Source organism: Hyalella azteca, unplaced genomic scaffold, assembly GCF_000764305.2.
Source record: "Hyalella azteca isolate HAZT.00-mixed unplaced genomic scaffold, Hazt_2.0.2 contig6818, whole genome shotgun sequence".
Lineage (NCBI taxonomy): Eukaryota > Metazoa > Arthropoda > Malacostraca > Amphipoda > Hyalellidae > Hyalella > Hyalella azteca.
In genome coordinates, this window is record NW_025936963.1 from 2,287 (window position 1) to 17,693 (window position 15,407).

At 38.1% G+C, this 15,407-nt stretch overlaps 1 protein-coding gene across 1 annotated transcript; it reads left to right on the top strand.

Moving 5' to 3' along the window:
* Window positions 1–2,249: 2,249 nt before the first annotated feature.
* Window positions 2,250–12,744, top strand: LOC108673463 (arrestin domain-containing protein 17-like). The gene is made up of 7 exons (XM_018161302.2): window positions 2,250–2,509; window positions 3,010–3,135; window positions 4,122–4,330; window positions 8,825–9,007; window positions 9,616–9,795; window positions 10,411–10,462; window positions 12,698–12,744. The coding sequence occupies exons 1-7, from the start codon at window positions 2,395–2,397 to the stop codon at window positions 12,742–12,744; spliced, it is 912 nt and encodes a 303-aa protein (XP_018016791.1). The 5' UTR covers window positions 2,250–2,394.
* Window positions 12,745–15,407: the final 2,663 nt, after the last annotated feature.

Consider the following 15,407-nt stretch of genomic DNA (forward strand, 5'->3'; position numbering starts at 1 on the left):
GTCTCGTCCCGGTTCATAATTTACCGGGACACAAGTTTTAAAGTCCGGGACAGAAGTCTTGTCTCGGTTCATACGTTTATTCCGGGACAAATTTTACCCTCTGTCCCGTTATTTTTTTCTCGGAATTTTCTCGTCTCGTTTCGTCTGTCCCGGTTCATTTCGAGAAAATTATTTCGAGACGCAGGAGTCTACAATAAAGTATCTTGGTCATGGAAATCAGCATAGCAGCATTATCATACACAAGAAATTGGTTTAAATCTGGAGGAGATGAGGAAATTAAAAATGAACTGATTGTAAAAAATCTGTGGTTTGTCATAAACTCATTAGGGCCATAAACCTATAATTGACAATACCTACTTGATATTGTTAATAACTAATAGCAATAGCATCCCAGCCAGGCCAGGGTGCAGAGGGTGCAAGCAGCAGTGTTGCCAAGATATGGATTTTTAGCCCTAAGCATTGCCATCCATTTTCAAGATGCTTTGCCAGGTAATTTTTAATGAGGAAATGCTGTTAACAACTTTGATAGTATATCCCTTACTCTCCACGCACTGCAACACTTAGTCATTGCAACTTATTTCCGGACAAGCTTCACTGCATCCTGATCCATCTAACATACCGTTACCCAAAACCTTACTGTGTGTGCTTGCCGTCTTTCAGACTTGCAATAATTGCAATGATTTCCAAGTAATTTTTAAAATGCAATAATTTCAATCCAAATGTGTTGGCAAGATCTTCTGAAGGCATATATTTTGTTGCTGGTGCATTGCCAAAGATCTTTTGATATTCACACACTCTCTGCACCCTGGCTACCAAGCTACCACCTAGCCAAGCAAACCAGCAATCATCTCCTCCTGGCTCTTGCTCTGCCTGTGTAGCTAAAAAAAAGGGCTTTTATAACACCAATAAAAGTGACTGCAAGCTGTATTTACGTATGTGTGTGCTATAGTTTGTCCATGCATAAGTTTATGACTTCTAAAAAATTTAAAAAATTTCATAATTTTGATGAAGGATGTTAATTGGTATTTCATTCAATTCAGCCATTTGCATAGATTTTTCTTGAAAAAGGGAAGCTTTAAAACAAAATTATCTGTGAGTTTATTTCTGTGATGGTATTTAAGGGGACCGTCTTGCGCAAATAATAAATCGTATACCTTTGGGCGGATCATTCTGAAATTCAGTACACATATGTAAAATGTAAAACAAAATTGTTTTTGTTCATGTGAATTTTTCGAAAAAAACGAAAGAAAATGTGAAATTAATAGAAAATGAAAAAATAATGGGGTACTCTAGAAATCTATCTACTCCTACAGTATATATGCTACAAGGTCGAGACACATGTCATTCGATCCGTAAAGACCATATCTAGCGTTCACGTGTTCAGTTTTTTCAATTTCGAATTTGTTCCTGATGGAGGGGGATTTAAAGAAAAAAAATTCTCCCCCCCATCCCCCTTTTTCCAATATATAATCCAAACTATAATGAAATCGGAAAAACTATACACGCAGTTTGTAGAGCTATTCCTTACAAATCGAATGATATATCTCCCATTGCTGTAGCTTAAAAACTGTAGGAGGAGATAGGTTTGCCGTGACAATAAGTTGAACTTTTCAGGAGGGTGCGACAAAGTCCCGCGCGTCTTGAAATAGGCACTCAATGTAGCATGGATACCAAACTACAGGCTTCTGTAGCTTAATCCACTCAAGGATGCTAGCAGCAACTTGTAGCACACCTCTCCGTACAAAGTTAGGAGGGTGACTGAGCTCAGGTGCCAGATACACCAATATATGTAGTCTTGCCACTCTAATTTTTTTAGGTCTATTTACTGAAGGAACTCCACCCCCCGCCCCCCGTTAAAGCCCGGCCGTGTGCGTCAATATTGCCTTACATGGATCGCAGTAGTATCGTTGGAAAGCTCAGAATGTCAGCTTTAAGATGAGACTAAGCATGTAACTGCAGCACAACTCAAGTAGAAACTATATTCAAAGATTTCAGCAGCTAATTACTTTATATCTAATTAGTTAAAGGACTCTCCCACCTGCTTCTCTTTAAAGAGACGTCATGAACGTAAATATTGGCGTACAGTGATGGCAGTGGTACCATTGGAAAGAGCAGAATTCCAGCTTTCAGATGAGCACAAAAAACCGGAAAATGCCAAAATTGAAAATTTTAGGGTAGACGGGCCCCTTAATGAGTTTATCTGAATTATAATAATGGTCAAGTTGTATTTTCTTTGCTCTTTGTTTACAGTTCCACTTTCACTTGTGTGCATTTATGAGCCATACAATGGACACAATTCCATAGTTTCAGCTGAATAATGAACACATTTTAGTAAAAAGAGAATAATTTCTTTGGGGGTTCTACTGAGAGAGGTGGAAGCTGGAACTTGAAGGAATGGGTATTGAAGATATTTCAGTACTTCTGGAACCTCATCAGGATATATATTTCCCTGGCCAAGCAGTCATGGGGCAAGTGAAGGTGCAATCGTCATCAGATACATCTTGTAGAGGTAAGGAAAAATTGTACTTGTGTTGTGTATGGGAAAAACTAGCAAATTCTTCCATAAACATTAATGCAATACTTTATGCTTGCATTCTTTGTCATATGCAATTTGTAGCTCTGTATGCTGTATGAACACTTTCAAGTAGGTATATTAATTGGGTGTCATGATCACAAAGAAAATTGTGTAATTCAAAGTCATTCAATCAATTAAGATAGATATTCTTCACAGTCTTGTATATACCATGTAAGGCTGAGTTAACATAGTGGCAAGGGAGGACATTTTTTGTTGCCATTCTTCAAGAGTTCAAGTTCATTTTTGAGTCCTATAAGTAGACTAGTAACCCAGCATTGTCATTAATAATAAATAGATTGAAATATTTAGTAGGTAATAAATTGAAAATGAACTGATTTTAAAAAATCACTGGTTGGCCACTATGGCTGAGTAGTTTAGGCAGTGATTGATGCAATTTAACAAATTCTTAGCAATTTTGATTTATTTATGTGCAGCCATTCTGGTTGAATTCAAAGGAAAAGCCAAAGTTCATTGGACAGTCAAAGAAGGTGATAACACCAAGCACTTCATAAGCCGGGAGCGATACTTCGAATTCAATACAAGTCTTTGGTCATCTCACTGTGAGTTATGGATGGCTTGAATGCATGCATTCCAAGTTAGTTTAGTTATAGCTTTGTCAGAGGTGGAAGCTGTCTGTTGTGGTGGTAGGTATCCCCCAAGATTGAGAAGTAGGTATACAGAGAGTGAGTATAGGCATGATTCATGTTGAGTCTGTTATGAATTTGAAATGATACTTTTCAATAACAAACTTTTTATTTCCTTATAACAGATGGTAAAATGCACCTTCAGATCAAAACTGATCAAAGTAATGAATACTTATGTAATGCAAGCATCAACTTACAAAAATGAAGAACGGAAAAATATTCAAGAACCTCTAGGTTGAAAATTCAAGATAATTGCATCAATGAAGTTTGCAATTTATAACAAGCAAACTCTCAGTACTATAACTAAAGTGGCATCTTGAAGTTGACTACCAAAAAGTAACAAAATTATGGGTCACTTAACACAGTAATTTGAAGCAAGTGAATATATATCAACAGGATGAATTTGTAAAGAACATAAATGAAGTAGGTGACTAAACTTGCAAATCCCTTCATCTAAATTAGTTGATTGAATTGGTGTATTAACTGGACAAAAATTACTTCCTATATAAGCAAAATTATGTTTAGAAATATTTTATTAATTGTTCTTCTCATACATATCACTATTTTACTCATTTTTAATATCCATGTACAGTCTGCATTAGATAGAAAATAAATTTTCTAAACACAGACATAATGGGAGAATAAGTGTTGAATGTAATAAATTTAAAACCATTCATGGGAGTCCGAAAAGTTGGGCTACAAAAGCAACACAACTCCTCCTGCACAACACCCCTTAAATCAGATTTTCAGGGCCATTCACAAATATTTCATTTTAGCAAATAAGCAAGTAATATCTGAGCTTTTCATTATTTAACACAAGTTTGCTAGTTTGTGTTGATTGTAAGCTAACAAGCTATTGATCATGAATATTTTTTTCTCTTGAACAAGCTGTTCATTTACAGTTTCTGAGAAGCTGCCATCTGGAAACCATGCGTGGCCTTTTAACTTTCAGCTTCCCTTCAACATTCCCTCTTCATTTGAGGGCACCGTTGGCTACATCCGATACAGCATCAAGGCCAATGCAGATATTCCAATGGGAGTTGACCACAAGAAGAAAATTTTTATCAGCATCAACTGTCCTTTTGATCTCAACTATTCTGAAGCAGCTAAAGTAAGTAATCATGCACAACACATCTCTAGAATCAATTGGCTTTTTGGTCACAAGTTTTGTTGTAGATAGGGTGAGTAATCATGGAGCAGCCTTTAGCAAAATTAATGTTGCATCCACTGCATTTCCTTTTAGCCTACTGAGTTAACAATAAATTAGCCTTGCAGTCATTTTGATCTCATTTTATTCTGTAGAGCCTTGGAAAAGTATCTATCAGGGTTGGCAATGATTAAATCAAAATGATTAAATCATGTGATTAAATCACTTGATTTTTTTATAAAAAAATCATGATTTTTTTAGTTTTTGTATATTGAAGCCAGTTAAATGGTCAATATTTAGCTCATTACCTTGCTCCATACAAACTTTACAAAGCTAATGAATAGACATACCGTAGTACCGGTACCAATAATTGTTTACCCAAAAATCCCTAAGTGGTAAACACCACCTTGGCCTGTTGGCCATTATTGAAGGCAATAAGTGCCCTTTTTAGCCATCCATTATGATCCATATACTGTTATTGTTAATAGGCTAATTGCAACATAAAAAATAACACTTCAAAAAGACAAAAAAAGTTGAAGAAATCAAAAAAATCAAAAAAATAATGAAAAAATAAAAAAAATCATTGATTTTTTATTTTTTTGATTTAAAAAAAAAAATAAAAAAAAATCGCCAACCCTGGTATCTATTCTCCATAGAAAATACTCTAGACTAAAACAATTTTATTTGGGGATTTTCCCACAGCTAATTAATTATTTCCAAGGCAAATGAGCATTTTGTTTGAATTCAATACATGTAACTATCTAGACACTGAATGTCACATGTTCCCAGTGCTTATGGTAGCTAGGAAAGCATTTTTATTTTTGTAATACATACCGTGTGTAACTGGAAACACCACTGCAAAGTTGGAATAGTAAGGAGGATTGTGCTGAATTAACAGAAGATTTTTACTGTCGTGCTGACTTTGCAGTAGATTCTGCTACAAGTTTAACACATGAACTAAGAATCACGCTTTTGTCCTACTCTAAATTCTCTTGCATTGGAGATGGGAGGAATAAGCATGAGGGAAAATTTCTGAATTATACTGATCTCCAAGTGGTGTACTAAATCCTTCAAACTAGGGCTCACAATTTATTCAGTTGAGTTGGATAAACATTATTCCTCACTGACAGTTCTCAAGCTCCAGGAGACCGAATTACTACTTCAGAGGCACAAGTGTCAACAAGTGGTGAAATAGCATGTAATGTGAATTCATAGCGTATAAGTCAGAGTGTCAGACAGTGAGTGACACAGGTAGAAGCCATGACAAAATGCGAAAAGCCAATCACAGTTACTGGGGGTATGATCCCCAATACAATGGCGAGAAAAATGCAGAATTATCTGGTCACAGTTACTGGAGGTACAAGCCTCAATGCACTGCTGAGAAAAACGCAGATGAATTAGCAATTCGCAATTACTGGGTGTATGAGCCCCAATACACTGCTTAAAAAATGCAGAAGAATTAGCCAGTACCAGTTACTGGGGGGTGTGAGTCCCAATACACTGGTGAGTAAAACGCAGGAGAATCAGCCAGTCCAAGTTACTGGTGGTACAAGCCCCAATACACTGCTGAGAAAAATGCAGAAGAATTAGCCAGTTACTGTTACAGTGGGGATCAGCTCCAATACGTACCCTGCTGGGAAAAACTAATGAAATGGTACAAGCCACCCCCAAGACACAGAAGGTTAGGTGGCAGTTACGCCCAACAGACAACAGGACTATCAAGGGAATAAGCTGCTGTTCCAAGTACTTGAGTGCAGAGGATATTAACCGTTACAACACGGTTATTAGTCACACCAAAACGCCACCAGCAGCTGGGACTAATCAAGAACTCTAGACTAACCAAGCCTACACCATATTCAGTCTGTTAGTGGNTATGTCCACAACTACAGCAGCCCAGATCTGGCTCTCTCAATTTGAGTCAATACAAGTGCTTGGAACCCAACCCAGTCAGACTGAGCACACAAAATTCCTTTGCGAGGGGTAACTCAACCAAAATAACCTTACAACAATATCTTGTATACAATTTGCATGAAACGGGTTGTTAACATCTTCTACATGGAAAAAATAGATGATATAATATAGTACAACAAAGTAAAACCATATTTTTATCATTTAGCCACATATTGATAGGTGAAAGTTGGTATATGATAGAACAACTATCAAAGATACCTCAGGAATTTAAAAGCAAAGAAAACAGCCAGACTGTCAATTTATGTTTTTATCTTCGAAGTGAATTTATTTTTCTAATTGATTCTGCTTCTCTTATAGGTTTTGAACTTTTGAACTGACGATGGAGCTGGACTCCGAAACGTTGTCATTCTTAAGAAATGGTTAATATTCTGGCTGTTTTCTTTGCTTTTAAATTCCTGATTAACTTGCGATATAAGCAATGTAGTAATTTTATTACTCAAAGATACCTAACTCGCGAGCACATGAGTAGAGAACTTCCTAGCACATCGCCTAGATAAATAAAACATCGAGTAACGCATTATCAAAGTGCAAGAGATGTAATATCACTTATTAGAATCACAGTTATAAATAATCAAAGCTTTTGACAAAATGATCACAGATTATAACCAACTTTTCAAAAAAACATATAGCTCATAGATGGCGACGTAGCCGTACTCGTCTAGACGGTGGTATCATATATTGACAGCACTTATTTACGCACAAAACGGTAAATTAGTGCAATTTTCACAATAAAAACACAGTCAGTTAGACAAAATAATTGCATACTAAAGTCAATAAATCAAAAATTCGGTCACAGTTTACAAATAAAGTATTTAAATAAGTCTACATGTGGCTGGGGCTGGAGGAGACGAGTGTTGCTTAGCAGGCGATTGTAACGTAACCCTCTACCGCCATATGTCACTCTCCGGGTATATAACTTTCAACTTAAATTATACGTAAACTATTGAGTGTAGCAACCTGAGGACGTTTCTACGCAATAGAGAACATTTTAAAGTTATAGTACGTGGCGGCAACCATCGGTGCAAATCATTTTGCGCTCACCAGAACGTATCCATTTTGGGAAGTGGGCTTGTTACGATATTGTGTGTGCGGGAACTCTTCTTCTACGCTATCGTTGGTCACTTGCGGCGTACCACAGGGATCAGTTCTCGGCCCGATCCTCTTGTTATGTACTCCCGACGTATTGCATATAATTGATTCACATAGTTTGAATCCGCATATGTTCGCCGACGACACCCAAATTTATAGCTACTGTGCACCGGCTGACGCCGCAGCGTTGCAGGATCGAATGTCTGCCTACATGGACGCTGTTTCGGACTGGATGCGTTCCAACCGACTCCAGCTCAACGCATCAAAAACCGACCTTATTTGGTTTGCGACTGCTCGGCGCCAGCATCAGCTTCCGGCCAACCCTGTTCACGTGGGCAACGAGTTCGTCAAGCCTGCGCCCGCAGTTCGCAACCTAAGCATTCTGCTGGACTAAAAACTTTCAACGAACAGTCACATTGCCAAAGTCATCACTGCTTGCTTTGGCGTTCTGCGACAAATACGTAGCATCAGCCGCTGTCTTTCGAGGCTGGTCCTTGAGGCCCTTGTGGTGGCGCTCGTTCTGACCAGATTGGACTTTGGTAATGCCACACTTTATGGACTTCCGGCCACGGCAGTTAATAATCTGCAATGAACGCTGCTGTTAGACTCGTGTGCAATAAGCAAAAATTCGACCACGTGACGGCAATATTGCGCGATCTTCACTGGCTGCGCATTCAGCAGCGCACGCAATTCAAGGTCGCTGTTCTGACGTTCCGATGCCTTCACGGCCTGGCGCCTCCTTATCTCACTGAAGGTCTGCAGCTCGTGTCGGATCTGCCTTCTAGAAGACGACTGCGCTCGTCATCAACAGCGGACATCGTCGTACCATCCACACGTCTTTCTACCGTCGGCGACAAAGCGCGCCGCCGCCAGAACCTGGAACAGCCTGCCGGCTTCCGTAACTTCGGTTCCTTCGTTGCAGGTGTTTCGTGGACGCCTAAAGAGGGAACTATTTCGTAGAGCATATGAATCAAGTGCTTATGGTCATCTTATCCGTTCCCACCCTTTCTTGTGTCTATTTGTTTTTCGCTTGCTGTTAATCTTAAGAGTGACTTGCCCTCGAAGTTCGTTTGAACCAGACGCCACGATAAATGCTTCGTAGAATATTAATGACACGATATTGCTCCAGTTACTCCAATCAGGCGAGAGAGAGTTAACGCTATCGATAAATAATATCACCTTGAAAGAAGGTTCCTTGTTTTCATCACGAAATGAAAAAAATGCACATGTATTACTTTGTGATACATAAGTTAAATACTTTGACCTGAATCAGAAGCGAAACAATGTTATTCACAAAAAAATAGTTCACAAAAATTGTGTTCCATCACTTATATTCTCTAACAGCAAAGTTTTGATTCCAGCTTATCCCTAAAATATACAAAAGTATCTCTATTGCAGGTTCCTTTGGTGATACAAACAACTGACACGTCGTGCTGCCTGTGCTGCGTTAAAGGACCTGTAGATATAAACGTTAAATGTGAGCACTCGGGGGCGGTGGTGGGGGAGGGGTACCGCGTCAGGGGGGAGGTGACCAACAACGGCTCTAAGGTGGTGGGCTCAACGGTGGTCGCTCTATACCAGGTTCGCCTAATTTAAACATCTGAATCTGTTGAATTATTCTGAATTTCTTTTTTTTTTGCATTTTGCAGGCATTGTTTGAAGCTTGGTGTTGCTATTTAAATTTTCAACACCCATACTGAAAAATAATGCAAACTTGTGTGTGAATTTTCCGACGATATTCCTTACAGTAAGGTTTTGATAGATCGTCTCCTAAAACCATATTCAATGCAGTTCTTTTCCGTTACCACGTCATTCCAAGGAGCCATGAGCCTTTAACTCACTTGCGGGGAATGTAAAAATGCAGAACGATGTGCGATTTTGTCAATGGTACTAGAAATGATCTCTAATTCCAAACTATTTTTTTCTACAACTTTTTTAAGTTCTATATATTAATTTTGCAAGTTGTTGGTGATCATTTTGTCATCCATGATGCCACTCTAAATATATTTCCGCGTGCAGCACGTGACGTACCATCCTATATTTCCGCGTGCAGCACGCGACGTACCATCCTATATTTCCGCGTGCAGCACGTGACGTACCATCCTATATTTCCGCGTGCAGCACGCGACGTACCATCCTATATTTCCGCGTGCAGCACGCGACGTACCATCCTATATTTCCGCGTGCAGCACGTGACGTACCATGCGGAGAATCACACGGAGAAGAGCGAGAGCCTCGTGGTGAAGCTGACAAAGGGCCCTTTGGCCCCCGGAGACAGCTTCTTCTTCGAAGACGAGCCCCTGGTGGTGCCCCCCGTCGTGCCGGGGCTCCAGCACTGCAAGATTATGCGCCTCAGATATGTGTTCAAGGTAGTACAATTATCATGATATATTCCTATATTTTCAATTTCACTATTCTGTTGCTGATTTTAGCTACTATTTGTTCCTCTGATTTGCTTACTGTTAAATTTATTCATGAAGTACATTGCGAACTCCTAAATGTGAAGCCGAGGTCAGCTCCAACGCTGTGGCGTGTACGTCGTGCCCAGTCAAAATTAGAAGCAGTGTAGGAGCTGGGCTGGCGCTGAACCAAGAGCACGATATAAGCATGAGGGAAGCAGGAATCCAGCAAGGATGTCCGCTTATTACGGGGTTCAAAACGTTCTGCGTAAGGCCTTATTTGGGCGCTGGCGCTCGGCTGCAACGAATCAGTCCTGCCGGGCTCCGGCTCACTTACAGCCGACACGCCCCAAAATTGTCTTACGAAGTCCGCTAAAGATACTCTTAAACTAGACATATTTTTCAGCCTGAGCCCTCTCTTTATGTTAACGTAACGCCCATATAAGTGCGAGATCATCATCAATGTTGATTACCTGACGCACTTGAAACACTTCTTTATACAGTGCAATGCGTACTGTCGCGTTAAGTACAACTGGTCTAAGTTGCAGATTTTGATGAGTTTAAACTTAACGAGTAATGCTGCAGTGCCTGCCGTTCCTCCCCTGCCTCACGTATGAAGGTTACTCTCTAAGTGAACGTAAGTACTTACGCTTTATTTTCGTGTCTACGATTGGTGGATTTTGCTTGAAAGGCCGTCAATGATTGGCTGATGAACTTACGATCTCTTAACTTTTTTTGAAAGTATATAGCCCCTAAACAACTTAGATCGTTACCTTAGTTTAGTGAACCGTCCGATGTAACTTCCGGTACTTTCCAAAGCGTTCATTCACGCAAGGTATGATAACCTCAGCACATAACCATTTTCTGACGTGTGCCAAACGTACGTTCACTTAAGTACTCACATAAAAGAAGTTCTTAGTAAACAGAATCACTTCCACGAAGTGGACTACAATGAATCTCTTTGCTTTCTTTTATCAGACGTGCCATAATTTGCTTACTCTCACTGTATTTTGTTCGGTTTAGGAATACTTGTTTGATTATTGTATTGTTGTGCGAACTTGTAGTATATATAGTTGATGATTTTGTTCTACCTAATATTTTAATCGTATGTCTTATCCATGATATTAATCTATTTGCTCGCCGGTTTCATCGCTAATAATTAAGATCTGATTTAAGTTTTTGCTTGGATTATCTTTGTATTTACCTTGCAGTTTTATCTATATTCGATAGAAGTATTTTATATTATTATAACTGTTACCCACAAGTCGATTCGTAGCTAAATATTGTTGGTCAGTTCTTGTAAATTATATTACTAGGCTAAGTGGCTTTGAAACATGTGAAATAATTTTTATCGTGCAGTGCACATTGCAGTCGCCCTGATGATACTGGTACAAATTTATGAAATGAATGGCTAAAAATGTATGCAAATGAATCGTTAAAAAGTTTTACAAATGAAGGCGAATTTAGTCTGAGAACTCGTAACGTCCGCTCTTGTGCCTCCGTTGACACGCCGTGCAGGGTATTGTCTTCACATTTTAATGCTATATTTTCTACATATTGTTTACCGAGACCTTTTCGTCGTTATTTAGTACGCCTAATGTTAATAAATTCGTATATATTATAAACCTATGTACTGTGTAGGCATTGATTTAGTTCTATCGGATTTTTCAAATTTTTTGTTCTGCAACGAGAGCCTGCGATTACGGAAGTTTTTGATGCAATGCTCAACATGTAACTTAAGTTTAGCTGTAGCCCTCCTTCCACGTGTCGACAGTTGGTATGTTTATAGCCGAAATAAGTTCATCGGTAAACCAACAACATCAGTGAACTTGCAATGATGAAACATTGATACTATTAACACCATTGCACTGCATTATTTTTCTAGTGACTCGCAAATAATCAAACTAAAAATAATCGCGTTGAAGCATGTGCCATCGTTAATCGATATAATTACAGTTATTAATCGATGCAGTCTTTGACATCGTTCCTTGTATATAAGTTAAGAGAATCGATAAGGAAAGATAATAAAATCGGAATGAATCAACCGAATTCTTATGGATAACAGCCGGCTTTTTGCAAATTCTTGTAAGTTGTAATAGATAAAATGTTTTTGGAAGTGTTGACGAAGGCGCCATATATGCCCTGGGCATAGAAGACTTCAAAAACAGGAAAAATAAAAGAAAATTTAACGTTTTTTCATTAAATGTTTTGTGGACTAATGCCGTCATCAGTCATCTAGTACTACGATAATCTAATGGTAGAATAAAGCGATACTGACCGATTGATCGTCTATAGTGATACCATAATGGTATCTTGTATAGCGATACCATAAATGTATCGTCCATAGTGATGCCATAATGGTATCTTGTATAGCGATACCATAAATGTATCGTCCATAGTGAAACCATGATGGTATCAATTAACTTCTGATTTTTAATTAACTTAATTAACTACAAAGTTATTTTAAACGATGGACCCAATTTAATAAATTCGTATTTATTCAAGTAAAAATTCAAAATAAATAATTCACTCAGCAATGGAAAGAATTGATTCTAAATTATTTTTTTTTAATATTTTTAAATTTTCAATATGTTCTCCCTGAGCGTTGGGTAACGCAAAAGAAATTAAGATCCGGCTATGAAATTCTGGCCACCGAGATCACCTGATCTCACCCCAGTCTCTTATACACATCTAGATGTGTATAAGAGACAGATCATCACGTGGGCATCAAATGAGGCTGAATTTGGTGCGTGTGGGCTGAGGTGTGGCGGGCGCTGCTGACATCGTGGCTTGAGGCGCAGTAGGGCACGCCAGCCTGCCAGGCCGTCAGTCCCTCTATATAAATGCTAATGTGGTCGTGATTTTGTCTTAGGAAAAGACGATGACGAGATGGAGAGAGTGGATGAAGATGAGCTCTGAAATCGGGACCAAAGTAAAATTCAGCTTTATTTCCCCTAGAAATTCCGAGATGATGACAAAGTTTAATAGCTTCAGAACCTCTATTTACATTATTTATGATATTACGGTAAGCGGGGATCGTTTTTCTTCAGAAAACTCTATGCGAGTTTTTGATTATCTAGATACATGTGAAGCTTCCGGGGTTGGATTCGCTGTTGAATCTAATTTTTTTGCAGGTGTCAGGTCGTGGGACGACGAACAATCTGCCATTCATTTGCGTTACCTTGACCTCAACGATGAAAAGATGGAACAGTTTTTTTCCGGGAATGAAAAACACTTGCAAACAGCGTGTCATGCATCCTCTCTCCCGCTGTACTCGTTCTAAAAAATATCGATTTCATTCCGGAGACTTCTCAGCCAGCACATTCTCCTATTGCTAACAGTTGCGAAGCTAACTCTTTAATAAAGGTAAATTCTNAAGTGAACATGTTGCATTGTTTTTTGTTGCATTGAGATTTAATTTCTTTTGATAGTATTTTTGAATACTATGCGTCTCTATACATAATTTAAATCACTTTTCCTGTTAAGTTTGTGTACTTACATACATTAAAATACGATTTTTCAAGTGTACGAATATTTATTTCCCCCCACTGTATGCTTTCTTGTGCGTGGGACGAGTTTGGCTACCGTTTAGATGTTTGCCGTGCAGCACTATATAGGGGACATATTGAACATTTATAAATAAGTAAAATAATTGACATTTTCCTCTTCATTGGTGTATGAATGATTTATTTCTAATTCATACTTGAATAATACCAATTTATTAAATTGGGTCCATCATTTAGAATAACCTTGTATTACTACCTGATGGGACTCGACGCCCGGCGAAAAAATGTACCTAACTCCTATTGGCTCACAGAAAAATTTCTAGAAGACCCTTTTTGCTGGTAATTTTCCCAGTAGTCGTCGTTCAAAGAATTGACGTTGAATCCCCCTCACTAAGCCAATTTTATCTGATCAATGTCATTTTTAACTCCAAAAATGTTGTAAATTTTACTTTAATAATCCAAGTTCATTTTTTACGCTCTACTGCAGGCATTTGAAATTTTTCGCTAGAAGTAAGAATAAACAATTAGAAAACTATCAGGAGCTAGAAGCTAGAAGTAAGAGCTTTACAAATTTTTTTGTTTCTTCTCGAAAATCAATTTGCAATTTGTTGTTATAATCGCTGTTTTCGTGGCGTTAAAGTCTCATTCAACCGAGAGATGACATCTATACAAACGTCACTTCCTTCATTGGTGTTATTCAAAGCTCTCAATCCTTCCAATATCACGCGAGATTATCTTCTTAATCAATAATGCTTCTATCAATACACTGTTTCTTACGTAATCACATTCTAATTGGTGCGTCATCAAATCATGAGTTGTTTATTTGAAAGTGTGCCTATATTACAACCTTCTGCTGATATACGTGGTCAACGGACATAAAGTTTCTTGCAATACGAAATGTAATGCAATACGAAAGTCTCGAAATGCAATACAATACGAAATGAAGAACGAAATACGAAATGCAATGCAATACGAAAGTCTCTAAATGCAATAGGTACAATACGAAATTCTCGGAATGTAATACGAAAGTCTCGGAATTCAATAAAATACGAAATGAAGAACGAAATACACAAAGCAATACGAATTGCAATGCAATACGAAAGTCTCTAAATGCAATACAAGACGAATGCAGTACGAAAGTCTCGATATGCAATACTATATTACAACCTTCTGCTGATATACGTGGTCAACGGACATAAAGTTTCTTGCAATACGAAAGTCTCGAAATGCAATACAATACGAAATGCAATACGAAATTCTCGGAATGTAATAAGAGTCTCGAAATGCAATACAATACGAAATGAAGAACGAAATACGAATTGCAAAACGAAATGCAATGCAATATACGAAAGTCTCTAAATGCAACACAATACGAATGCAGTACGAAAGTCTCGATATGCAATACGAAAGCCTCGAAATGCAATGCAATACAAAAGTTTCATATTTTTCAGAACCATGAAATTTTCAAGTACATGATTATCAGGAATTTTCTGATATTGTTTTAGCTGATCAGCGAATTCTTAAATTTTAATGAGTGGTCAATACTCTGCTACGTGGATAAAGAGTTTCACTGCTACTTGGATCAAGAGTTTCACTGCTACTTGGATCAAGAGTTTCACTGCTACTTGGATCAAGATTGCCAATTTTCAATCATGAAACTGACCAATTAATGTTAGAAAGAAACGAAACTAGTCAGTTTTGCCTATTCTATTTCATTGATCTGGTGAAACAGTAGCTAATATACTGGGTTCTGAAATATTTTTATATGTGTCACATATTTCTTAATAATTCTATGGATAACAACGTTGTGGAGACTGGGTGCTTTCAATGCGTTTAATATTACTTCCCATTTTCTAGAATTTCCTTGTTCACGAAGCTATAGCGACTATCATATCACTGCTGGCGCATGAAAAAAAACAACATATTGTAATGATACATTGCTTGAAACTGCCATTCATGTCATAAAAAAGGTTGGCGTGGTGCCGACCTTTTTGCCATTGAGTAATTAATTCTTTTTTTAGGCAATGTGCATAAATACTTGGGGCCAAATACAAACCGGTATTTTTGTTCAGGGGC

Excerpts from the sequence above, each read along its gene's own strand:
- LOC108673463 (XM_018161302.2), top strand. The coding sequence starts at position 2,395 with ATGGGTATTGAAGATATTTCAGTACTTCTGGAACCTCATCAGGATATA. Across the intron at positions 2,510-3,009 it reads ATCAGATACATCTTGTAGAG|CCATTCTGGTTGAATTCAAA; the intron begins GTAAGGAAAAAT and ends ATTTATGTGCAG. Across the intron at positions 9,008-9,615 it reads CGGTGGTCGCTCTATACCAG|CACGTGACGTACCATGCGGA; the intron begins GTTCGCCTAATT and ends TTCCGCGTGCAG.